We start from the raw sequence: 27,069 nt of genomic DNA, 5'->3' as shown, positions 1-27,069 counted from the left end.
GGGCACCACACGGCCCCTCACTTATTCCTCCTCCCAAGTGGGATGAGAAGGAGAAAATATAACAAAAGACTTGGGAATCCTAACAAGGACAGGGAGGGGTGACTCACCAATTATGGCCATGGGCAAAAGACAGACTCTGTTTTTGAAAAAAGAACATCAATTTAATTTGAACACTACCACCAACACCACTAATTTACCAATCAAATCAGAGAAGGATATTGAGAAAAACAACCGCATCTTAAAAACACCTTCCCCATTCCCTTCTTCTCAGGCTCAGCATTGTTCCCAGTTTCTCTATCTCCTCCCCTCCAGCGGTGCAGGGGAGCAGAGAATGGGGGCTGTGGTCAGTTCATCACCTGTTGTTCCTGCTACTTCTTCTTCAGGGGGAGGACTCCTCACACTCTACCCCTGCTCCACCATGTGGTACCTCCCACAGGAGACACTTCTCCATGATCTCTGTCGATGTGAGTCCTTCCCAGGGGCTGCAGCTGCTCCAGCGTGGGTCCCCACTGCAGTCCTTCCATCAGCAGACTGCTCCAGCAGGGGCTTCCCTCAGAGTCCCGGTCTTCCTTGGGAGCAGCCAACTGCTCCAGTGTGAGGTCCTCCACAGGCTGCAGGTGGGCATCTGCTCCACCGTGGACCTCCATGGGTTGCAGGGACACAGCCTGCCCTCTCACCATGGGCTACAGGGGGGTCTCTGCCCCAGCGCATCTCCCCCCCTTCCTCCTCCTTTTTTCAGCTGACCTCAGTGTTTGCATAGGTATCTCACTCACAACCCCTCATTCTTTCAGGTTCCCCTTCTTAAATATGTTATCACAGAGGTGCAGCCACCGTCTCTAATTGGCCCGGCCTTGGCCAGAGGCAGGTCCCACTTGGAGCTGGGGGAGCTTTGAGAAGCTTCTCACAGGAGCCACCTCTGTAGCCCCTCCCCCATTACCAAAACCCCACCACAAACAAACCCAATACAGTTTTACCTTGCAACTCACATACCCATGCCTCTAGGGTTGAGGTCTATTTTCTATCCCACTTCCTCATTTCCTCTCCATGGTCACAGAGATGAAACCACAGGGTGGCCTGTGGTGTGTATCCACTAGATCCTCTCTCCTGAGCAGAGGAACTCTTACTCCTAATAGCTGAGATACCAGTCCATACAGGTGAGGAGTAGGATCTATCTCTTTGAGTTTCTCCACAGGCGAGATGAGGGAGCAAGAGAAACTTTCTTCATATTTGCTGGAATTGGCCAGACAATTTATCCACTGTCTGTCCTTCTCTGTCTTTCCAGGTCATTATTGCCAAAGAGGTGGCATACTACAATGGTGCACTCCATACAAACTTCTGCCACATGGGTCATGTACACCTGACTTCATCCGGATCTTTGGATAACTGTTTGTTGTCCAGGTCATCATAAATCACCTCCAACATGGCTAATTCCCTCAGGTACTGGATACCTTTCTCCATGGTGGGTGGTCCACTTTCCTGGGTGACATATAACATATTCCTTGAAGCGGTACCTTTCCTTCATGCCTGACAGGAGACACCTTCAGAGACAGAGAACTTACATCCCTTTTCCAATTGTTTTGTCAATGCCCCCTTCTCTAGAAAGGAATCCCAGCTGTTTGGCTTCCCTACCCTCTAATTCCAGGCTACCGTCCCCATTAACCCAACACTGGAGCAGCCAGGTGACAATGTGTTTGCTGCATAATGGCTGAATATTATCTTGTATCTTGCAGCTCACTCAGGGATAGGGATCATGCGGTTACTGCCTCATTTAAGAGTTCTTCCTCTTCCCTGAGCAGCAGCTGTCTCTCTTCTTCCTCCTATCATGTTTCTCATGATAGCCCTGCTTTGGAGTAGTCTACCTCATCCAATTCTTCCTGCTCCCTCTTAGAAGAAGCTCCTTTATCCCTTGCCAAACAAGCTGACTTCCACTTCCAGTATTTCTTCTTGAGTATAGGGGCAACTGATACCAGCATGGCTTGATTGTTGGGTTCAGCTGCAGTGCCTGTTGCTGGGGTTTGCATAGCTGCAATGCCTGTCACCACAGTTGGAGTAATTGCAGTGCCTGTCATTTTGTCATCAGATCCAGAGACCTTCTCTTCCCCTTGAGGGTACTGAATAGTGTTGAACAGGGCTTGGTAGGTATGGGCCAGACCTCAGCACAGTGCAGTGATTTGTGTCTCTCTGGAATTGACAGGGTGACAGCATACTTTTTCCAAATATTTTACTCGTTTTTCAGGATTCTGCACTTGTTCGGGGGTGAAATTCCAAAACATTGGAGGTGGTGACTGTCCTAGGCACTTGGCCATACTATCCCACACACCCTGCCACTTGTAATTATCCAGTCTCGGGGCAGATCTCTGTGTGGTATTCTTAAGCAGTTGTTTAACCCTAAACAAGACCTAAAACACATTCAGGAGACATAACAATAGGAATATGCTTGTTTGAACACCCCATGGATATCCAAAATTCTCAAGAGCTGTTGTAATTACCCTGGAGGAGAAGGGGGAGATGGAGGAACGTATCTTCCCCATAGATTGGGTCTCCAAGGATAAAAGGTGAAAGGTGTAATTATTAATAGTTTCCAATAGATGGCTCCTGATATACGGAGATGAAGGCAATGATGAGTACAAATACCGGATTAGTCTCATGACCATCAATTTTAGCATATCATAAGCCAATGTCACACAGTACAGCAAAATGATAACCTTAATGCAGCCCCCAGAGGTGATAAACAGCACAACAGGGAACATCCAGACAACGCAACTCTGAGAACAAGCACAACAACTCTGAGAGCAAATAAATCAACACTGTGGCCAGCAACTATTAAACTAATATATTGAATGTTTATAACAAAATTTCTTTTAACACGCTCTGGTCAGATCTGTCATTATCTCAACCCTTCATGCCCCATGCTGGGCATCAAAAAGGACTGTTGTTGTTGAACACTAGCAGGCAGCTAAGCCCCACACAGCCACACTCATTCACTCCCCCCCAGCCAGTGGCATGGGGAAGAGAATTGGGAAAAAAAAAAGTAAAATTCATGGGTTGAGATAAAGACAGTTTAACAGGACAGAAAGGGAAGGGGGAAATAATAGTAATATTTCCCATTGTGATCACCTATTTTTAATAACCTAGTACTGTATATGCTTTGATGATGGATGTCAGGAAACCCACCTTATTTGTTCTAGCCTAAGCAGAAATGTTTTTTTTGAGATTTATAACCAAGGCAGGAAAAGTTACATTTATAGTAACTTTGTTAAAACACATTGACTTCTTCAGTATGGAGTCACATCTTCAAATGAAGCTAAGGAACAACATGTAATATCTGAAGGGTAGAGACAGGCAGGACAATGGCTTTAAGGTATAAGTCAATATAGTCTTATGGTGCTCAAGTTTGTGGAGAGGTAATGTGATCTTATTCTCATTTTTGCAGTGAAAAAAGCTAGAGGAAATAACAGAGTTTGTATACTCAAAGTCACACAGGAAGTCCACAACACAAGTCCTCAGTACAGTTAACATGCATTTAAAACACTTATGAATTTTCCTCTTGTCACAATTCTGAATTTGGTTAGTGGTAGCATTAAAAAAACCCATGTGTGTTAAACCACTGAACTTTCAAAACAGCTTTTTGCAGCCCCACCACAGTGCCGCACTTCCTGTTTCTCTGCTGCATCCTTGCACTAGCACTCTGCAAACTTGAGACTAATAGAACAAAAAGCAAGCAAACACAAATACTATGTAATAGACATTTCTGTACATAGTGTATTTGTGGCTAACATATCAGCAACTACAGGAATCATCCTAGCCAGACATCTTACCAACTTCTAGCAGTCTCAAATGACCTTGTGTGTCAGCAATGTCTTGATGAGGCAAACATTGGGTGTGACTCTGTCCAGTTACCTACAGAAGAACAAATATTTCCCTCATGTTCTTTAGTTTCTCAACATGTAGGAGTAAAACAGAACAAGAAGTACAAAAATGTAAGGATGCCCTGGGATGGAAAAGGAGTAATGCCTCTTGTATTACTTATTACACAAGATGGTGGTCATATGGCCACAAACTTGTTTCTTGCATTTCAGATAAACACTAGCAATTCATTGGTGAACAGAGGATAAAAACTGTCTTTAGCTTAGTCCCTCTTTAATGTTCTGCTCACTGTACAGAGGAAGATAGCATCTGAAGATGAAACCACAGCTGCCCCAAAGAGCTTTCATTCTGGGTAGACAAGAAAGTTACGTGCTCAGTTCATAGGCAAAAGAAAACAATCAGTATCACTAATGACAGTAATCCCAGCTAACCAGCTGCTGAGCCATGTCTAGATGGCTTTTCTCTCCTGGATCAAAAAGATTCACAGCTTCTTATCTGGCTGTGTTTGCTGAATACCACTTAAGACTTTCTCAGGTACACCCCTTTAGTATTAATATACTCACTGGAAAGGATAACAAAAAATACTGATTACAGAAGGGTCTTATCCTTGAATTCATTGTTATTTCATTGGAAAGATAAAGAAAATTCTCTCAGAAGTTTACGTTGCTGAAGGTATGTTACACAATAGAGAAGTCTGTCTTATAACAAAAACTGATGCATTTTGTATTATAACCACATATGAAATCACTTTACTTCCAGAGTGTTGTCAACTGCTGAGTACTTAAAATGACAGGATGGTTCATATAGTTGTGTCCAAATTCAGGAAAAATTATGTGTTTTTTTTCCCAAGTGTTTAGCTACCCACCACAGAAAATCATTATCTGTGACAGTGAGTACTTACAGAAATGAAGAAGAAATATCCTGTAAGCAACAAAGAAAAAATTTTAAAATCTTGTATTTAATTATCGAGGATGGGTGAATCTGGATAGAGTTCCAGACTTCAGCAGCATATTTGCCCTTTGGTCTAAACACTCCAGACCTCATTTTTATTTTCCTGAAGTTTCACCTTCAGTTTTATCAGGTCAAGATAATAATCTCTGAGTTAATGAGTTTGAGCACTGAGATTATCAGCTGTCAGTTAAATTTGGATGAGAAAAATCATTACATTTTTTTTAGAACCGACAACAACCTTTTGCCTTTTCTGATTTGAAGTGAGCAAAGCCCTCCTGAGGCAGTTGTTTTCTTTAACTATTCAAAATCTTTTATAATTACTGACTTTAACATAACATTCAAGACTTTGCAGAAATATGTCAGAGGCTTGTCATGTGTCTCTTTAGTTCTTATGTTCTCATCAAAGGTGATATGCTGACGGGGGGCTATTAAGTGTATTTTCAGCATCAGTACAATTTCTGTTAAGTATTAGACAATGTGTCCTTCTCTTCCCCATCTTCACACCCTAGGCATTTTCTCTGCAAGGTTTTGAAATTTTTTTGTGGGAAGGTTTTTGACCTTCAGTGCTCTGACTTTGGTTTTGAGGACGAAGCACTGATGGGCTAGACAGTTATTTGTTTTAACAAGAGATTTGAACTGCACTGTAAAGATCTTCATGTAGCTTGTCACATGCCTTGCTGAACTGACACATGTGGTATGCTAACTAGACATCACTGAAATAGTTTTGCCTACAACTGAAAGGCAGAAATCCAGCATAAATGCATTTACACCCAGAGAAAAGTGCTTTGTTGAGTAGAGACTAACAGGCATGGTTTGATATCTTGTGTTCATACTGGATGAGTTCATGAAGGAATTTCACTCCTATCCCAATTCTCCTCACCCCCTACTGCAACCTTATCTTCTGTCTGTTTTCTATGGCACAGAAGTACTGCTGTCTCCTCCCAGCTCAGAAGGGCTGTGTGATAACCCTCGATGACTGGACAATTAGTCCCCTGTTTTTCATCTGGGTGCTATGAAGATCATACCAGGTGCTACTGAAAGACATTTAAAGGCACAGTCAACATGGGTTCACAGAGGCAAAGTTCTGTCAACCAATTTGATATCCTTCTACGATAAGGTCACCCGCCTAGTGGATGAAGAGAACAAATGCCAGATTCTGCACCTGGGACAGAGTGACACTGGGCACAAGTATAAATTGGGAGAGGAGTGGCTGGAGAGCAGCTCTGCAGAAAAGGATCTGGGGGTGCTGGTCGACATTAGACTCAATATGAGTCAATCTTGTGCCCTGGCATCGAGAGGGCAAACCACATCCTGGGGTGCACCAAACACAGCATAACCAGCCTGTCAAAAGAGGAGATTATCCCGCTGTATTCTGTGTTGGTGAGACCTCGCCTGGAGTACTGCGTGTAGTTCTGGGCCCCACAATTTAAGAAGGTTATTAAGGTATTGAATGCATCCAGAGCAGGGCAACAAAGCTGGTGAAAGTGCTAGTACAAATCAGAATGCAAATCTGACCCCTGAACATACATTTAAATACAACCACCAACCAGTTTTTCAGATCTAGTGGGAACACAGAGACACAAAATGTTTCTATTTTACTTTGTCTGAGAGAGTTTGCTATCCCACTTTCTCTTAAAGCAAGAAAAAGACTTACTAAATCTTTCTAAAAATGGCTAGGTCTTCAGGATGTAATAAGCATTTCTTTTTCAATCCTGCTAATTTTTCAGTTCTTTCATATGACATCTCCCCTTCATTCCCAAGCATCTACCAAAACAATACACAGATTGTAAGTCTGCTTCCCTCAAGAACATGCTCAGAAAAAGAAATCTGATCAAAGGAAAAAGCATGGTAAGTGAAAGTCAGAAATGGGTTCAGATGTGGAATCTGGTAATATCAACAATCTCCATATTAATAGAATTTTTAAAAGGAGAAATATGATGAACACCTCAGAAATTAATCCAAAGTCTCTTGAACACATTATATAATTATGTAATATTCAGCCTTCTTTTTCTGTGTTGTCCAACAAAAGCTACACTACTTTACATAAACATGTTGCTTTATGTAGGTTAAAAAAGACTTACAGAAGTCCCACTGCAGCTGGAAATCAACAATCACAATATTTAGTGGGAGAGAACAGACAAACAGTGCCATTGAATGGATCTCATGGTTTTATTTCTACTGATGTTGGAAAACATTAAATACAACATGCTGACTTCTACTGATACAACTACAAGAATAACACAGGCCTTCCTGATACTTGAATTCCTTCCTCTCTCCCTTATTTCTTCATAGGAATTCCATGCTGTTTTTCCTTGAAAAAATACAGCCATCTTTAGACAAGAAGCAAGCTGCTTCTTTCTACTGTACCACCTCTCAGAATCAGCAGTTTTGGAACTATTGCCAGTTCTGTAAATAATCCTGTACTCTTATTTCTACCATCTTTCACCCAAGATTCCTCCTCTTCAAAAATTCTCAGGGTCTTCTCAATAACAGCTTCTCAAAAAAAAAAAAAAAAAAAAAAAAAAGAGGTTCTTATTTTTCCTCTTACTCTCTCTCAACATAAAAAGAGTTTTCTCTGTGACTGTTTACAGTGCAGCTATCCTCCCAGTTCCTAGACTCAGCATTTCAAAACATCTCTGGAACTGGGCAAGGTGAGAAAAATTGCAGTACCCATGCAGAATCACATCAACAGACTAAAAACATTGGAAGAGTTTGGTAGCAAATCCAAGCTAGAGTGTGGCTTAGCTGTAATGCTAAGCCAAAGAAAATGACATGACTGAACTGATAGAACATACACAAAAACATAGCGTAGCAAGTTTCTGTCATCACTTGTTTTATTCAAGCCACAGCTGTTGCATCAGGAAGAGTAAGTCACTCATGAATTTGTGAGAGACTTCACTGGCTATGCCACAAGGTGTGGTGGGAGCTGACACCTGACCTATTGTTCCTTTCCCCTTAGTGTTTCTCCATATCTCACTAGAAATATTAATAGTGCTATGAAACAGTGCCAAACTTTAAAGAGAAATAATTGGAAATCCTTGACACTTCGCTTCCTTTGGAATAAATGAAAATTCAACAAAATGCACTTCATAATACAGAGGGCTTCAAAGGGAGACAATGGGGTGTTTTCTGAATCATACTGTACTTCAGCTTCTTCAATGGTTTTTCAATACCTTTTTTTTCTCCAATATACAGGCATAACTATGCTGGCATTGTTAGAACTAAAAGTTGTAAATAAGATTTGCTTCAAAAGCAAAAGAAGCGTGGAAACTAAACTCTTCTTTTGGAGAAGAAATACTTTGTGTAGGTAGGACTGGTAATTTTTAAAGTTACTGTATTTTTTGCAACTCATTATATGCCTTCATTTTGAGAAGCACTGCACTTGGAGTATACAGAAAAGATTTCTATTGGTCTACAATTTGGGTATGCTTGATTATATGAAAACAGTCAACATTCTGAAATTTGAATGTTTAAAATTGTCAGAGGTGAGAGGAATTTTTATCCTGGTACCTCTTTTCTTATCACATTCATGTTCAATTTCATGGACTTTTGTTGTCAAGTATTCAGAGTAAAACAGGCCAGCAATTTTTTCCCCTGAGTGCATTCTTCACTTCTTAATTATCCATATCACAGATTAAGCATATTCTGAAATTTTATACCCCATGCTACAGCTCTTAGTATTGCCAAAGAAGTATCTACTAACATTCATGTATTACCAGGAACAAAGGCACTACAACAAAAGCTGGACTGAATGATGCAGAAGAAGAACCGGGGTGTTACAAGAACCATATCTTCAAAATGCATCAAGAACCAAAACTGAGTCTGGGTTGTTCTGGGTTTTTTTTCAGTCGTAACAGAAAATAGAAGTAAAGGTGGGATTCAGCTCACAGTTTGAGAAATTTTATTTTAAGTGTCTACGTGTGGGGACCTAAGCTTCCATTATAATCAAACACTGTGACAATAGTCACAGCAAAACCTAGAGAGTTTTTCAGCTCCCCCTGAAGAAACACCTTACATGAATAAAGTAGAGGCCAGCTTATAAAATTTTACATTTTCAGCTGAGAGTGTGCTCTTTGCCTTCTTGGAGGATAGGTCTTGCCCCAGGGACCCTGTGGTGAACTGTGCTAATGGGGAATTCCTCTCATGCCTTCTCTGGGAGAATGTCCACCTCTCCCGCAAACTCAGGCAGTCTCTCCTCTTCCAAAGCATCTCCTTCCTAACACCAAACCAGTTTCTCACAAACAGGTCTAAAGTCCTACAATGAGATCAGACAAGCTTAAAATCAGCTTCTTTCTGTGGAAACAAGATTAACTTTTAACTTTGCTATCTTTTACATGCAGTTAATTAGAATGTGGTATTTAAATAAATCCTTACTTGTTACTGAAGAGTTATTTTATATGGGTAAAAGTGTTAATGCCTCAGAAGGTGCTATTATTAAAATGTTTACCACTTCCTCCTTTACTTACCAGCCACAGTATAAGTCTTCACGTAGGTTGTGTTTCTTCCAGTAGCCACACAGCGGTATGTTGCAAAGTCAGAGGCTGTAATGTTTTGAATGACAGTCATGGAGTTTGCCTGATCAGAGCAATCCACCAGTGTACGCTCTTTGAAATCTGAACCAAAGCTTTGTTTTCCTGACGGGTTGCACAGAACAATGGTATCTACCTGATCTGCTTTAATCCTTTCCCACATCACTTGCTGCACTGAATCTCCAATTTTATGAGGGCAAGTAAGAGCAACATTTCGTCCTGGCTTGGCAAACACGGGATTAGTTTGTTTTGCAGATACTTCAAAAGCATCTGTTGAAAAACACAAAAACAAAAAAACTGCTTATAATTCATTCAAGGGAAGTTTAGTATCAAGAATTCCTGTATGGTAAATATTAATGAAATTGTCTTACAGCAGAAAGATATTCAAATCATTTGAAATATTGAAAAATATCATTTATACCTATATACAACTATATTTCTCTGCACATTTAGATAAAACAGTCTCTGGAACTGTGAGGCTGCAATAACATTGCACGAAGGCAATATATTTTTTGTACATTTTGAGTACACTATACATTTTGAGTACATGAAGGTTTTATTAACAGTTTCAGCAAATATTCAACAGCATAAATTATGGGGCCAGTTTAATTAAATTTGTGATAGACTTACTCTGTTTTCACACTGATTATAATAAGAAAATGGTTTGATGTGACCCTCAGGACATGCATTAGTAAATTATGTTAAAAGACATTCCAGCCTATGAACTACAATTCTCCCATTCATAAACCTCACCAATTAAATAAAAAAAAATCTTATCCATTCATATACTCTCATATATTCTACTTGGGAAAAACTTGTATGACAGTCAGGCTGTGGTATAAAAGGAGACTTACAAATTTCACCACATATAAACCAAGATATATTATATCTTAAATAATTTTGACTGAAATCCCCCTGCTCTGAGTTATTGTTTTTAATAATAGAACTCACTGTTTACAAATTAAGAAAAATGTTATTTAAAAATCTTCAATAGAAAGATTGTCAGTGTTTCTGATATTCAGAGCATTCAATAGCCACTTAGCTTCTAAAGTCAGCTTTGTAATGCCCTATATCTCATAAGTTAGGACTAACGCTGTCATCTTTTTGAAGACTTTAATGATGGGAAAGTTTAATGATCAGACTGCTTTTCCTACACTGTAAAAGGACTGATCTTTAAAGCTCTTCAATGAGCTTCTTTTTTTTATTAGATACTTTTAAGTTAAAAAATATCACTACCATGTATTCTTAATGTGTTTGCCTCTATCTATACCAACAACTGGAAAATTAAAATTGCACAGGAAAAATGACAGTCATTAAATGCATCAAAATGTGTTTATAAAAAAAGTTTTAAAATAAAGCTGTAGCCAGATTCATGGGACTGGATGGTTGCAGTAGAATTCTGGGTTGAACTGTATATGCTGAAGAACTGAGTTAGATTTAGATCCTTCTTGATGAAACATTTTAATCAAAAATCTGGGGCAAAAAATGCTGCTAAACTGTATTGCTTTGGATGCTGGTAGTACCAGGATTTTCAAAATCATAAGTACTGGAGAAATCATCAATACACTGTGGCCCAGCTCACCTCCTAAACTAGGTGCGAAGAGTAGTAGGATTTCATGTGGGCAAGTATACCACCCTAAATCTAGGAATAAGTGATTCAATTCATGTTGACAGGATGGAGACTTCATTGTGGAAATCTGTGGCTTCTGAGACTTGTGCAGTCTCTGTGAAACAGTGAATGAAAAAGTCTAGCCTGCAGTTTTTTATCAATGGAACACAGCACAGAAAAATTACATTTTCTCTGCCTTTGGAGACCAGAAGTATGATTAAAACATTGAAATGCTGAAAGACAAAAGGAACTGTGTCTAATGAGTTTGCCTAAAAAAATTAATGAAAAACTTGAAGATTCATGTAGGCTGCAATCAAGGAGACAAAGTTAATGACAGACAAGGACAGAAGAGAGATAAATTCACTAAACTAAACAGAAGGTACAACACTGAAGCTAATTAACTCCTTGGACAGCTTGCCAAAAAGACAGCTAAATTTCTGTTACTGAAGACAACTGCCAAGGCTGGATAATCATTTAAGATATCAAGCTAGTTCCAGCAAGAATTTACTCATGGAAGTCTAAGTATTATTCAAATTAGACTAAATAACTACTATGATGGGACTCTACACTTGCAAAATATGTTCCTTGAAGTACAGTCCCTCAAGTCATTACATTGGAACAGTAAATTTTTTATACCTAGCAGATTCAGATCTGCAGATTCAGATTCAGCTCTGCTAGGGAAGAGGGGTAAATGAAAAGGTGATTGAAATCAATTCTCTCTCTTGCACATCATATTCTTAGAGGTCACGCCCTTTCCTCCTGTCCCACTTTTCAGACCACTAACTTACAATTGCCTGCTTTACATAATCCACATATTCTTCCTTGATAAGTCTTGTCTTCTTCATTGTGCAATCTTTGCTGTCTTCTGCTATGAACAAGCCCTACTGTTACCCACATTCTTCTTAGGAGCCTTGAAGTCTCCCCATCTGTTCCTGGGTCCATTCTTGCTGTCCTATTCATTTCATGCCAATGGCACCCTGAACTCAGGGTGTTCCTCCTATCTAAACATGCTTATTAGGGAAATCATGTGTATGATGATGCTAACTCCCACCTTCCAGATGATTCCCGCCTGACCCAAAGGGAAACCAACAACCAGCCTTCTTCCCTGACGCTCTGCTGGGTGGTTGCTAGAAAAATGTACATTATACGTACAGTGAACTGTGAACAAACAGATAAAACATTTTCCACCAAAATAATGAATATCCATTCTGTCTTATAATTTCTTAGTTAACTTCGGGTGCTATATTTGCCAAACAAGATATCCCAGTTTCCCAGTAATATATAATACTACAGCATAGTGTAGTACACTGTATAGGTACATTACAAAGCTAAGGGTGCCTTGCAACTTCAGTGAAGAATCTCCAGGTACATATCTTGATATATTTGTATAATTTGCTGATATACAAATAATAAATAATAAAAGTGAGAACTATGTACAAACAACTGAATTAAAATAGAAACAGTTTTGAGATTCTTGGTGACTGTAAAGTTTATCGTAACCATTTTCAAACACAGATATGACACATTTTATTTTTTTGTTTTGCATGTGTATTTTACTGGACAGCATGCAGCAACATTCAGGTATTTTCACTCTTGATGAAAGATGTAAATCTTTTCCCTTCTTACAATATGATACCTTGCACAACTTAAATGATTATGTAAGGCACAAGCAGTGGAGACTAAGAGTTCTAATTTAATCTTCCAAGTACACTAAAGTGTTGCAGGTTTTTGTTTTAAGCAATTGTCCCATTTTATTTTAACATCAGCATCAGCATAGTTCTTTCATCCTCCCTCTCCTCTGTTCAACCAATTTCTTTATTCAACACCTTTCTGAACACAGTTTCTTTGCTTTCAGCCTGGTAAGCGTGGGATGAGAACCTCCCACTCTGAGAAATACTTCTATGGGAAAAAAGCACACCCACACATCTTCACCCCCTCACATGCACAACTCAAGGTGACACACCATGTATGAACATTTCAGAAATGTTTAAAAAAAAATTTATCATTGCATCTGATAAAAATAGATTTCCCCTGCCTGCTGCTCATTCCAGCCACTGCCACTGCTACCTGCTCTGCCCCTTCCATGGCTACATCATCTTGCCTCCTGGACAGAAAGTAGGAGGTGACAGCACTCACAGTAGGTGCATTTGCCTCCGCTTAGTAAAGAAGTGTCTGTGTTTGATATCACCCCTGCCTCTCTTTTGGCAAGATGTTATCTCATCATATTGTGTAGTTATACATATTTCTATCTGGTTTAGGTCTATCAGACATTTAAAGGAGAAAAAATGCAAGCTTTCATATTTTTTTAAAAACATTATCTTACAATATTTTTCTTGAAAAACAAATCTCAGAAATATAGAGGTATAAAAGAGTGTAAATCAACTTCCCAGGATTTAAAGGATCAAGCAACTAAGCTTAAATTCTGCAGCAGGGTAATTATTGAAGTTAAGAAATTCTTTTAGGAAGGAAAATTAAATAATGGTGCAATCTTCCCCCCCCCCCCCGCCCTTGCTACAAGAAATTAAGAGTCAAAATAAATGTTATGTAAATGTTTGATCTCCATTCTTTTGGGCAGAGATTTTCAGACTTTCTACATTTTGGTTCCTGTCCTATCCACTTCAGTTGGGGTTTTTGTTCTTTTAGTCTCCAATAGGATTAGTTGGTTTTGTTTCTTCAGAGGAAAGTTGCTTAGAAATCTGAGTTTGTTTTCAGCTTGTTCATTAATTTTTAAAATCAATATCTATGACATTTTAATTACTGTTCACTGTAAGTTTGACCAGTCCCAGATTTATAATTTTACACAGGGTTCCAGAGTTTCACTCTGGACTACACATAAATCTCATGCATTCCTCCTGGTTTAAAACCATAGACAAAGAAAGCAATATTCATGCTTCAATATCCATTCTGCAACTTCAGAAAGACAAAATTCAGCACAGTAAACCAAAATGCATTGAAAAACTCTTCTGGCTTACCATGTTTCTGCATTTCTGTTGAGGCTTAAATCTTAACAGAGGTTAAGTACTACCAGAGCTGGTTTTATACAAAGACAGTTACATCAGCGGCTGCAGCCAAGTACACACAGCGCTGAGCCACAAACATGGCGAGTCACGCTCTAGCTTCAGCCATCCCTGCACACAAACATTTTTCATGTGCTCCCAGGTACCACAAGGTCAGGACAAGTTCATACTGCTCAGACTGATAGTAGCAGAGCTACCCTCAAAGTAGCTACCTTTAGGAAGTAATGCTCTCCATCAGAAATACTTAATGACCTTAGCAGATTTTCCAAAACTGCAAGGCTAGTTTAGCTCTACAGCAGAGACAGGTTCTCAGGTCCCTCTTGGTTTGTTGAAGCTCCGCACACAAACACAGTCTTCTTCCTCTGCTTATAAGAAGAAGTGACAAAATAAATTGCAGATGAAAAGGAAGGTTAAAATGTTATGAAGATGAACTTTGTCCGGAACTCTTCTTCTCACCAAGAAAATCAACTTGCAGATGAGAAAATACTTCAAGAGTGACCCCTTCACCCTTCCTGAATAGACTAAATATGGAATTATATTTAGCCCCTAAACTATTGTCTTCCAACTGTATTAGCACATACCACACAATTTTGTTGAGTTTCTAAAAGAATATTTTTGCCCTTTTTTTTTTTTTTTGGATGAGACAGGGGAACATGGATGAATAGCTATTAAATAAGTTGGAACAGTAAAGATCTTAATTTCTAACGTGCTACTGACACCAGTTCTACAATCAGACTCAGAAACCAGCAGTAGTGTTTGAAAATAATGCATTTTTCTAATAGCAATAGTTGGATCATAAAAGTTAAAATGAAAGTATTTATATTCCTCTATTCTTAAAACTTCCCTTTAATTATATATTAAATTATATTGTGACAATTTGGTGAATCTTTCTGCACCAATTATTAATTCTGTGTGACATTATAAACACTTAACATGCAATTGTAATTCATTTGCCAATTCCAGTTTGTTTGCATATTGTTTTGCTCTTTGTTGCTATTTTACTCTTTTAAGCTGAACTTTAGTTATCTAGAGTGCAAGGAAAGGGAGAAGCCAGAGAGAGGAAGAGAAAAGGAGTAGAGTGCTAATAAGAGTGAGAAAATCATCCTCTCTTCAGGTGTAAATGTTCATTAACTTCCAGCAAGGAGAATTTCGTTGTCGGGGAAGTCATCTGATAAAAGCATATAATGCACTATGCCAGGATTTGCCTGCAGGAGAGTCTTGAAGATACAAGAGTCAGAATTTCAAATTTTCATCCTCTTCAGGAATTTCATCAGTTCAGGATGAAGAGAATTTCCCAGCAAGAGGAGTTCAATGAGCAGAATTGACACAGAATACTGTGCTCAGCCTTCACTTATTGTTAATGACCCACACTGTCTCACAGTGGACAAAGAGAAATGCTATACTGAGAAACTGCGTGTCACAGCGTGTGTGTGTGTGTGTGCGCGCGCATGTGCGTGTGCGTCGGACTTCAGGCAGAGGAGAGGATATCATGTTTTAAGCCACATAGAAGAAAACAGGCAGGGGAGAAGGGAACGGAAAGGAAAGGGTGTGTAAAGTCAAACTGGTTCTTATGGACAACTATTTGAACCAGTGTTTCTCAAGAGGGAAAGTCAAGGGTGCCAAGGCAATGGACAGGGTACACACTTAAGCTGTACAGCCCCAGAAGCATTGTAATGCCCATGAGCACCAGCATGAGGAGGCACTGTGGGAAATTGCTGCCCTGCATCTCAGATCCTAGCTATTACTTTTAATGGATAGTTTTATGGACTGAAAATATATTGAAAAAGAAGGAAAGATACAGTTTATTTCATAATAAGTTTGTTGTGCATCTTGGTACCAGGTAAGAAAGTTGAAGAAATCAATATATCGTCAGTATTTTTTACCAAATGTTTCCATTTCTTTTTGTCCTTATTGAGTTATAAATTATATTCCTGTCTGAGAGGCCAGCTGAAAGAAATGTTCATCATTAGAAATATAAGCAGCAGAAAGAGGTTCTTCAGATGGGAAAATTTCAGAACTTAAATATTAATCAACTCTTTGTGATTTACTTTAGAGTATTTGGAAGTTTAACTATCTGAATCTGTAATTTCTTTTACCCTCTGCTTTTCACCTACGTCTGTTCATTCCATAATCTAACTTGTATTTCCCCAAATAAAATATTATTCAGTCTGTCCTAGATAAATTAATACTATCTCCTTAATTTTGAATATTTTCAAAGGTGTCACTGTGCACTTTGCATTTTCCCCTGCAATTGCATCCTCTAATGATTTCAAATTCCACTGTCTCAAAATTTCATCCATCACATTTACACTTTGAGAAACAAAAAACAAAGTTACAAAACTCTTGTATCTGGATTCAACTAGTGGGTCTCACACAGTTATGGTTGATATCAGAGATAATACCATACTTGAATTAAGTTGAATTTGCCAGTGGTGGCTGCAGTGGCATAGAATTAGGGAATAGTAGCTGAGAAGATGAAGCATTCTTGGCTTATAGAGGTAAGGGAATACTTACCCCAAAACCCCTTTTTTTTAACCCACTAGATTCAACTCCAGGTCAGTTTTGGCTTTCCAAATTGTACCCATTCATGCTTGGACAGTGTTTCAAGGCTCCTTCTGGGTCAACTATCCCTGCTTCCATCAGGTCTAATGCTTCTTTTTTATGTTTGAGTCTAGTCAGCAGCTTCTTGCTTCTTGTTCATCCATGCAGGACTTCTGGCATTTTTGCTTCATTTCCTATTTGTCTGGATGGACCATTGGAGGAGGTTTTCCTTAAAAATTTTTTCTCCATCACCCTTGTTATTCTTCCAAGATCTCTGATTGGGTCAAAGTCTGCTCTTCTGAAAGCCAGGGTTGTGATCCTGCTTTTTTTGCTTTTATCCCCTTCTCTTGGGATCATGAAGTCTACTATGCAGCCTGATCTTCACAACCCCAGCAAGTTCTTTATTCTCTATAAGTCTGAGGTTGAGCAGAGTGCCTCCTCTCTTCAGCTACTTAATCACTTGAGTGAGGAAATCATCATCAATGCACTCCAGAAACCTACCAGATTGATTGTGCCCTGCTGTGTTACTCCTACGGATACCAGGTGGTTGAACTCTCCCATGAGGACCACAGAATGTGAAGTTTCTTCCAGTTTTCTGATGGAGACCTCATCTATATCAGACCCGATCACCCTGACCAGGCAGGCAGTAGCAACTACCCACCACAACATCACCTGTATTATTCTGCCTGCTAATTCTGACCCATGAGCTCCCAGCTGGATCATAATCTGTCCCTAGGCAGAACTTCTCACATTCCCACTGCTCTCTCACATAAAAGCCAACTCCCCTTCCCTGCTATCCCAACCTGTCTTTCCCAAAGAGCCTGTATGCAGTCATTGCAACACTCCAGTCACATGAACCATCATCCCACCATGTCTCAGTGATCCCAATGAGATTGTAGCCCTGCACACATAGCTCGAATTCCTTGTTTGTCACCCATGCTGTACTCACTAGTGTACAGACACTTCATATTGTCATCTAGTCATGTTGATTTCACAGAAAATGTGTGAGAGCTTCCCAACAATGTGTCCCCTCAACATTGCCTTATTTGTGTGAACATACCTGGAATGGTCAACCTTGTGCCCTGATTTGTAGTTTTCAAGGTCTATTCTGTCTATATAATCCTACATTTTCTTGTCAGCCCAGTCCACTTCCTCACTCACTTGTGGGTTGTCATCTCACTTTCTTGTTAAAGCTCCCCTCACCAGCCAGTTAATAAGAATGCTTTTTCCCACATGCTCAGGTGGATCCTGTCTCTTCTTAGCAGTCCTTGATCATCAAAAAAGGTCCATGGTGAATGAAAGGTAACACCTTTTTGTTGACACCAGCCATGCAACTGAGTTTTGACCCACAGAATCCACTCCCTCTTCCCAGGGCTTTGCCCTTCTTCAGCATGATCAAGGAGACAACACTTAAGCCTCCTCTATCCTTGACCACCAGCACCATGTAGTCACACCTGATATGTTCCAGCCCTCTCCTGGACTCATCTTTGGTTTATGTGTGGAAAAGCACAGGGGTTAGAAGTCTGAGGACTGGGCCAGCCTTGGCAGTCTCTCTGCAGCATCCCAGAGTCTAACCTGGCAAGCAACAAATCTCCCAAGAGAGCGGGTTGGGCCAGCAGATAAACAGATAAGAAGTGAGAGTCATCCCCAAATTATCACACAACAGCAAGTCAGTTAATATCCAGCTGACATGTAATGCATGTTCATCAAAACAATGCTTATAGGGAACATATAAAACAACCCTTCTAATTTTATCTTACTTTCATAAAAACACAGCAATCCTCATGGTACTGAATGTTACTTTTTTTTTCCTTAAAACAGCATATTCTAATGCAAACAAAGTAACCAAGAGTACATAACAGCATCATTATTCTTAGTAACTGAACATTCAAAATGGTAAGGAGTACAAAGAAGAAAAGTGGAATAAAAAAGTCAAAAAATCCCCAGTGCTGAATAAATGGATCTGGATGCTCTGATTGCTAGCCAAATAGAATCAAAAATGTTATCACATTGTCTGTTTCCAAAAGGCAAAATTTTAGGTATGTCAGCTGAGAGTCATATACAAGACAAAGGAAGCATTATTCTGCTTCATTTAGTAATGGTAAGACCTTAGTGGGAACATGGTGTTTCATTTTATGTATCTTCTTTTAATAAGGTTATATACAAACTGGAGAAAATCCTGATGAGAACAAGAATGTTGAAATTTAGATTCATGAGCTAAGAAGAAAGGTTAAAAGAACTGTACAGAAGGATGACTGAAAGCTGGCAACATGAGAGCCCTCCTCTTTTTTCAAAGAAGGACTACAGTGAAAAAAGTCAGTATTAAACAAGAGATACTTAGGTTAGATATAATGGAAAAAAAACCCTCCTTGTAAGGCTGGTTAAGTGCTAGAATGACTACACAAGAGTATTATGCGTGCATTTCCAACATGGGACTCAGTCAGGAATGATACAGATATGCTTATCCTGCCTCAGAACACAGAGATGGATGACATGAATTTGGAATGTCACTTCCAGCCTGAGTTTTCCACAATTCTATAATTCCTTTTGATCTAAGCTTTTCCTTCAGAATGGAAGAGGAGATATCTGCTCTACTCCCAACAGGGCTGGTTTGTTGTTTTTTTTTTTTCCCTTAGCCTTTTATACTGAAGGGGCATCCAATCCTTAGTTCCTCACAGAAGATAAAAAGTAAGAAAAGCAGCATTTAACAGGTCAATAATCACAGCAGAGGTGTGAAAAAGGCAGCTTCACTTGCCTCCATCCTCTTGCTTTCTAATTAGGTGCTGACAATGTGGTTGACACTGTGTAAAATACAGAGAGAGCTCTTGCTCTGGGGAGCTTTGAGTCTAAGAGTCGAAGAATGAAGATCCCTCAGGATTAGTTCTTGCTTCCATGTGCTTTAAAGGGCTGATAATTTTTCACTGTAGACCTATGAATCACATTCTAAATTGAGACAGAGATAAATAGAAAGCAAGCTATTTCAGGTGAATAGGGACTTGAAAAAAATCTATGCAACGTGCTGCTTTTGGCAGACAGAAGAACATTAATATAGAAGCAAGGGCTGAGTGGCATGGTTATCATCACACTAGCTAAGAATAGAAAAGCTCTCTGCTATCACAGAAGAGGTTGATCATTCTATTTAAAATATGGGAGTACTTCATGGTATATCTGACATTTAAATACTCTATTAATGAACCTCCATTCTTATTCAGAGTTGCTAGCAAAACATATCCCCTGAGCAAATGGTCCATTGTCGCTGATCGGCAGAAACACAAATGTACTCATGAATTTAAAAAAAAAAAAAAAAAATAGAAATAACGATTTCCAATCATATAACAGAAAAAAAAAACCCAACCCAACCAATTACACAACTCGCATCATTCACATTATTAAAGTCACTAGGAATATCAAAAGAATATTTCTCATTCTATTCAGAACATAGCATGGGAATTTTTTAGTCAAACTAGTACTATTTTAATACTTAACTGAAATAAAACTCCTGAGAAAATAAACGTTTCAAAATATACATAGATTTTGTATATAAGAAACTACAGTTCATCCTTAAACTGTTCATTAAGAAAGGAGAAATAAAACTACTGAGTATTCCTACATAATCTTTACATCTTATCAAAAAATGTACAGGGAGTTTTCTCTGACAGTATGAGTTTAGATTGCTTAGTGCAGGAGTATTTGTGACTCATAAAGTGTGGGAACATTAAGGGAAAAAATCCCTTGAATTCAGTTCTCAAAACTGTTGGATATATGTTCACACTACAGGAAAAAAGAAGCAACAGATTCACCCAGCTGGCAAGAATCTTCCTGAGGGAAAACTAGACTATTCTTTGCCAACATATTCACGTGTAACAGTGGCAGAACATATTCTCAAGTTCTTCGCAATTATGGTACAGAATTTCAACACTGCATCTACTTCTAAGAATATCTTGTACCTACATAATATGTGAAGTTTCCAATAAATTATCCTAAATATCATTGCTTCTCTGTCTGTTTCAGTAACTGTTAATAAAGAAAACATGGATGATGTTGTGCAGTCTGCAAGTGTTCTTTTTAACCTATTTCATAGATGTCATAAGAAATTTAAGCAAAATTTAAGGCAAAAAGAACAAAATACATGCTAGAATTTTTATTATGTATTCTGATACAGTCCCAGGACTAAGCTAAGACCAAATCTACTAAAAAAATCAAGTACTATGATAATTAAATCATAAAATTGATATAAGTGGTGATTTATCACCATTTCTAGGGTCTTCTATCAGCCAGTGATACAATGAGGATAGTGCACCAAGGAAAAACCTCTGTAATAAGAGCTATAACCTCCTGTCTCCTCAGATCTCAGGTCCTTATGACAGCTCAGCCATTGTTTTTCCAAGCTTAAGCTTTTTTTTTTTTTTTTTTTTTTTTTTTAAACCTTTGTCCCTGATTGAGAAAGAATCACATTCACCCTACCCAGACCATGGTGGGGTGAACTGATGTTCTGTGACCAGAGACTAAGCCAGGAGCAGTCCTAAATAGTTTCTCCAGTATTATTTTGCCACCTCATACACTGCAAATCTGTTGTGAACTTTTATTCACTCAATAGCAACTTAATCATATATGAAAGACTGTAACCACAGTGGACCTTTTATTTATAAAGACACCTTTACTCTAAAGGAAAGAAATAATGATGTTGTCAAAATACTAATAAAAAGAAAAGTGCTTAATGCTTTTCAAATACTTGACTTATTTCTTCTCTTTCTGTATTTTTGTTTAAAAAAGCAAGTGATGATCCCCAAACTTTTTTAACTGCTTGATCTTGCAGTGTCAGGGTCTTGTTAACACTTGTTAGATTTAGTGACACTGCTGTAACCATTAGACACTACTTGAAATATTTACTCATGAAGCATCAGCAATGAGTTTTCAAACTAAAAAAATTAAAAATGTTGACAAATCAGAATCATACCAATTTTACTCACTTTGCATTTGTAGTTTTAAAAAAATTATACAAAGCACATCGGAAAGCAGAATCAGACCTATGAACTCTGTTGATTACCAGGAATTAAACACTAGAGCAACTTTGAACAGTTTGAGAGCAAAAACATTTATTGTTTTGCAAGCAAGCTAAAGGTAACCCAAGATACTTTATACAAATGTATGTAACTTCCAGCAGATATGATCACCATGTGAAGAACATTTAACCTTATACTTTAATTTAGTTAAGAATCTCCATGATGGATGTAATGCCATATGGCATTATTTCTATTTCTTTCCTTTCAATGGAAATTCTGAAAGCCAATCACATGTTCTACATCTATATTCTGTTGCCAGCTTTCTTTGAGGAACGTGCTGCAGATTCCTCAATGGTATACTTACTTAAACTGGTGCAAGAATGTCACTGGGTCCCACAGTAACAGGTCAGTATAGATAAATCCTGACAATTTTCAGTGCCCTGGTAGCACAAACTAAATTATAAACCAGGTTTCAGCTTTGATTGACACAAAAATCTTAATATCAACTTAACTTAATCTGTGCTGATTTAGCAGAGCAAGTTTAAGTTTCATGTTGAATATTATATGTCCACAAAGTTGCATCCATTTAAAGGGAGATACAAGGTTAGCTTAGCCAACCAATCTTTAAAACTAAACCCACAAATTGCAAAGAATTAGACATCATGCAATTCCCTAAAAAAAAAAAAAAAATTAGTTTATTAAATGTTTGTTGATTAACTGTTGTAAATAGAAGAAATGGATTTTACAGTGGGTTATTTATTTGTCTGGGGTAGTGTAGGTAAATTAATGCTTTTAGAAAAGTAATGTCTATTGAGAAACAATAAATTATAAATCCTAACTAAAGAAAACAGTGTAATTGGAAAAAGTTTTAATTGCTTATTAAATGATCTTTCTAGTATGTTAGACAGAGTTCTTTATTCTGGTGAATATCAGATTCCTTAAAAAATGCTTCAAATTCCAGGACCTCAATTATTTGTGTATATTAATCCTATAGAACAAGATCTGTGTACAGTGAAATTAAGAGTCTAACACTCACCTTTCTCAAAGATCTTTCCCTGGTGCAGAATAAAAAAACTTTGAAGACTGAACATCAGTGTCCTAATTATATAGGTTGGAAGACAAACAAAAATTATATATCTAGTGTCAGCAGCAAGCTAAAATACCAGCTGCATGGAAGTGAATTTGAAGTTTACTATTTATTTAATCAAAGCAAGATGTCATCTAAGGAGTTTAAAATATTTAGTACTGATGAAGGTGCTAGTAAACAAAGATAAAGCCTGACTGATAGTTCTACTATAACTACTACATAAATAAATATTTCATCTAAATTCTGGTTTTAATAACATATTTAATTTGCATTGTAGATTGACATAATATTTTATCTTCACTGGTGATACACTTCATTCTCTTCAGATCAGTGTTTATAAAGATCATGTTTATACATATCTATCAGGAGCTGAACAGGATTGTTCTCAGAAACTTTGATTCTTTAAATGGAAAAGGATTAATTTCTATTCAACATTATCTCTCTTTGTAGTAGGATTAAATTGGTATACTTGAAAAATGAGGGGTTTACTGTTGGTTTAGGTTTCTGGTTTAGTATGCTTGAACCAAGAGAGAAATCCCACATACTGAGAATACTGAATTCCAAATATAATTTAAAAAAACATACCTCTGATAACTGATCCAGTCTTTGTGTGGTTTACAATGTGCTGAAATCTGTAAGTGGGTTGCCTAATAAAGGTATGGGACTGAAGGGTAACATCCCACAGTAAAGTGACTGTCTTGTTTCTTGCATCATTTCAGATTATCCCTAGCCACTACATTCAGGAACAAATAGCTGAGATTGGTGCTGCCTTTGTCAGGAAAAGGACTAAATGAGCTTGCAGATCTCTACTGCATCTAACTTTCAGGATTTTATAGAAGATTAACCCAATGTGAAAAAGGGCTCAGCACTGCCAGAACTCGGGTTGGACTGAACCACATAAGAGATCTGGTTTGCCTGTTCCTTTTTGTAAACAGCAACCTGTATTTCCAGATCTTGGTTTACATGAATGCAACCAAAAAGTATGTTTCTAATGCCTACACTTGGAATAATACTGTGCACTAAATGGACTACCAGAGAAAAAGAAGCTAGGGAGATACTACTTTAGTAACATTATTCCTTACATTACAAAAAAGACACCAGAGTGAAGCAAGCATTCAGAGATGCCACTAAAAGAATCTCAGTTGAGGAACTCTGACCTGGACTGCAAGCCTACCCTGAGAAACTCCACTCAGCTCCTTCACTAGCAGGACATTCCTCCTACATGTAAATGACTGTGAATTGTATGGCTATGCCGATGTGCCACACGGGAAGATAATTTAAATTCCAAACTTATCCAACTAAACAACCCAGGTGAGACAGAATTTTTTTTTTTTTTTCAAAGTCAGTGTGTGGCTTAATTTCTGATTTGATAAACAGCAATGTTTACTAACAAAAAGCTAACAGAGACAGAAAGACAGATTGGAATTCCTATTTCATTAGTGCCATCAACAAATGTGCTGGCTAAAATCAAGTTTCAAAAACCTTCAGTGGTGCAGGCAGGAACAAGCATAGATAAAATAAGGTTGAAATGAAGACTCAGAAGGACGAGCCTAGGAAAAGAATTGTTATTTTTATCTTCCGGTCTTTCAATTGCTAGAAACTAAATTTTCCTTTCAATCCATTCTTTCCTAGCTGGGAAATACAATAAAATATTGAATGGGGTCTATTTTCACTCTGGAGAATGGGAAAGAGGAACAGACTCTTTCTACACTCACAATATCAAATCAACAAACCAGCAAGAAACTATTTATCTTTTGAAGCCTATTCTATCATATGTACATAATGATCTTTTAAGGACTTCTCTCCTATCAGAGAAGCATGATAATTTGCACCACAGTTGACAGATGCTGAATAGGCATGCATGGGAAAATGTTAGAAATGTGTTCTTCCTCCTCTTATTCATAGAGCTGGAAAAGAAACTGAATTGGATGAATTCAGAGAGACCTGGACAGGCTGGAGCGATGGGCTAAGGCCAATGGTATGAGTTTCAATAAGGCCAAATGCTGGGTGCTGCACTTGGGCCACAACAACCCCCAGCAGCACTACAGGCTTGGGGAGGAGTGGCTGGAGAGCTGCCAGTCAGAGAGGGACCTGGGGGTGTTGATTGACAGCTGGCTGAACATGAGCCAGCAGTGTGCCCAGGTGGCCAAGAAGGCCAATGGCATCCTGGCTTGCATCAGAAATAGTGTGGCCAGCAGGGACAGGGAAGTGATCTTACCCCTGTACTCGGCACTGGTGAGGCTGCACCTCGATTCCTGTGTTCAGTTCTGGGCCCCTCACTACAAAAAGGACATTAAATTACTCGAACGAGTCCAAAGAAGGGCAACAAAGCTGGTGAAGGGTCTGGAGCACATGTCGTACGAGGAGTGGCTGAGGGAACTGGGGTTGTTTAGTTTGGGGAAGAGGAGGCTGAGGGGAGACCTCATCGCCCTCTACAACTACCTGAAAGGAGGTTGCAGAGAGCTGGGGATGAGCCTCTTTAACCAAGTAACAAGTGATAGGACAAGAGGGAATGGCCTCAAGTTGCACCAGGGAAGGTTTAGACTGGATATTAGGAAACATTTCTTTACAGAATGGGTTTTTAGGTGTTGGAATGGGCTGCCCAGGGAGGTGGTGGAGTGCCCATCCCTGGAGGTGTTTAAGAGTCGGGTTGACATAGCGCTGAGGGATATGGTGTAGTTGGGAACTGTCAGTGTTAGGTTAATGGTTGGACTAAATGATCTTCAAGGTCCTTTCCAACTGAGATGATTCTGTGATTCTGTGAATGGTCAGGTAATTACAGAGCCTTTGGAAAGTACATGGACAGCTACACAGAAAGTACATGGGCATCTTTTTCTCTCCTTCTTCCCTTTGCCATATTTAAAAAAGTCTCCTTTAAAGAAAAGGTCTTTTTTCTGCATTTAAAATTCTGTACTTCCCTCACTTTTGTTGCAACACCATTTCTAAATAGTTATTTTGTTCCTGAAAAAGCAAGTACAGGAGAGCTTCCAGAATAAAAACTATCCTAGTTTCAGACCAGGAATGCCTTCACCATATAGCATAATGATAACAATATGGTATCCTCCATGGGTAGTTACAAGGTTCATCTATGTAATTTCACAGGTAGTTGCAATGTCACCCTCTGAAGAGATCCCATAGCTTGTTGAAATGCTATGACAACCTTGGCCCAATGGAAATATCACTGTAGCAATGACCATTAGTACCTGAAGTCTGCTATGTAATACATTGCTGTTGTCAGTTCTGTCCATCTCCTCCACTTCCCCTTCTTACTGCCTGCTTCTCTTAAAATTACCTTTGCCAGAGTAATATAATTCTTTTCTGTCATGCTAGGTTTTTTTTTCCCAAATTACTCCATTTCTGCATGCTATATAATTGAAAAGGAAAATTATGGTGCCAGATACTCCTTAAATTGGCATGGATTTCTGGTTTGCATATATCAGACATTTAAAAAACAACAAGAAATTTACTTACCCGTCTGAATAATTTCTATTACTTTTTCCCAAATTCCATCCGGGTAAGTTACAATGGAGCAAAAGTAAAGACCAACATCCTCCAAAGTGCTCTTGGTGAAGGATAAGGACTTGTCTTCCCTGGAAGCGTTTTCAAAATAAATTCTGCCATTGTATTTGTCTTCAATATGTATGTCATAGATTGGATGCAAGACAGCTATATTTTCTTTATGAGTTACATTAAGTTTCATCCAGGATGTCTGCATTATCATGGCTTTTTTTGGATATATGCATTCCAGTTTCACCTTCTCAGTAAGTTTTACAGTTGAATCCACAAACTTTCCTTCCACGTTGGCTAAGGCACACACAGAAATTCAGTTTCAGAATTAACATAATTGAAAACTGAAATATAGAAAAAATCAGAAACAACTTTGGCAGCACAACAACCAAAACACTGAAAAAAAGTTCACTAAAAAAAAAAAAATCCCAACCCCTAGAAATTATTACTTCCAATTTGTGAATATTATTGAACAGTTAAAATTTGTTTGAACCACACAGTAACACACTTGTGAATTGTGATCATATCTGTCATGATGTGATAAGAAAAATAAAGATGTTAGCTAGGAACAAGAAAACAATCTTACTTCCACAAAGTTGTAGAACTACAATAAGGAGAGCTGCATGGTCCATCTCAAAGAACACTCGAATCAGTGACTACAGTGCGACATGATTTTATTCAGACTCTGTGTACCATGTGCCCTTCTCACAGGATGTTTTTACTTTTGAAATACGAAAAACATTGTGTGCGTTTTACTTTCACATTCTAAGAAACACCAAGTTTGAGATCTCTGTGCAGAGAGTCTAAATTCCTATTGAAATCCACCTCCGAGTCAAGTTTTCATTACTAATGAATCTCTAGCGTTATGCATGAATAATATGATAACTAATGAAGCAGGGATCTTTAGGTTTCATCAGCAGAAGCAAACAGAATTCTTCTGTGCCGTGTATCCAAAATA

The 27,069-nt window shown here is 38.5% G+C and overlaps 1 protein-coding gene across 1 annotated transcript in view; it reads right to left on the bottom strand.

Moving 5' to 3' along the window:
• Positions 1–26,745, bottom strand: part of CD226 (CD226 molecule) — a 35,083-nt gene extending 8,338 nt beyond the window's left edge. The window contains exons 1-3 of the mRNA XM_074877421.1: positions 26,698–26,745; positions 26,076–26,408; positions 9,285–9,617 (exon numbers count right to left, since the gene is read on the bottom strand). Of these exons, the coding sequence (XP_074733522.1) occupies positions 9,285–9,617; positions 26,076–26,408; positions 26,698–26,743 (712 nt within the window). The 5' untranslated portion in view covers positions 26,744–26,745. The remainder of the gene's footprint in view (positions 1–9,284; positions 9,618–26,075; positions 26,409–26,697) is intronic.
• Between the last annotated feature and the right edge of the window lie 324 nt (positions 26,746–27,069).

Source organism: Strix uralensis, chromosome 1, assembly GCF_047716275.1.
Source record: "Strix uralensis isolate ZFMK-TIS-50842 chromosome 1, bStrUra1, whole genome shotgun sequence".
In the NCBI taxonomy this organism is placed as follows: domain Eukaryota; kingdom Metazoa; phylum Chordata; class Aves; order Strigiformes; family Strigidae; genus Strix; species Strix uralensis.
Note: the sequence above shows the minus strand (reverse complement) of the source record. Positions and strands in the feature narration are given on the sequence as shown.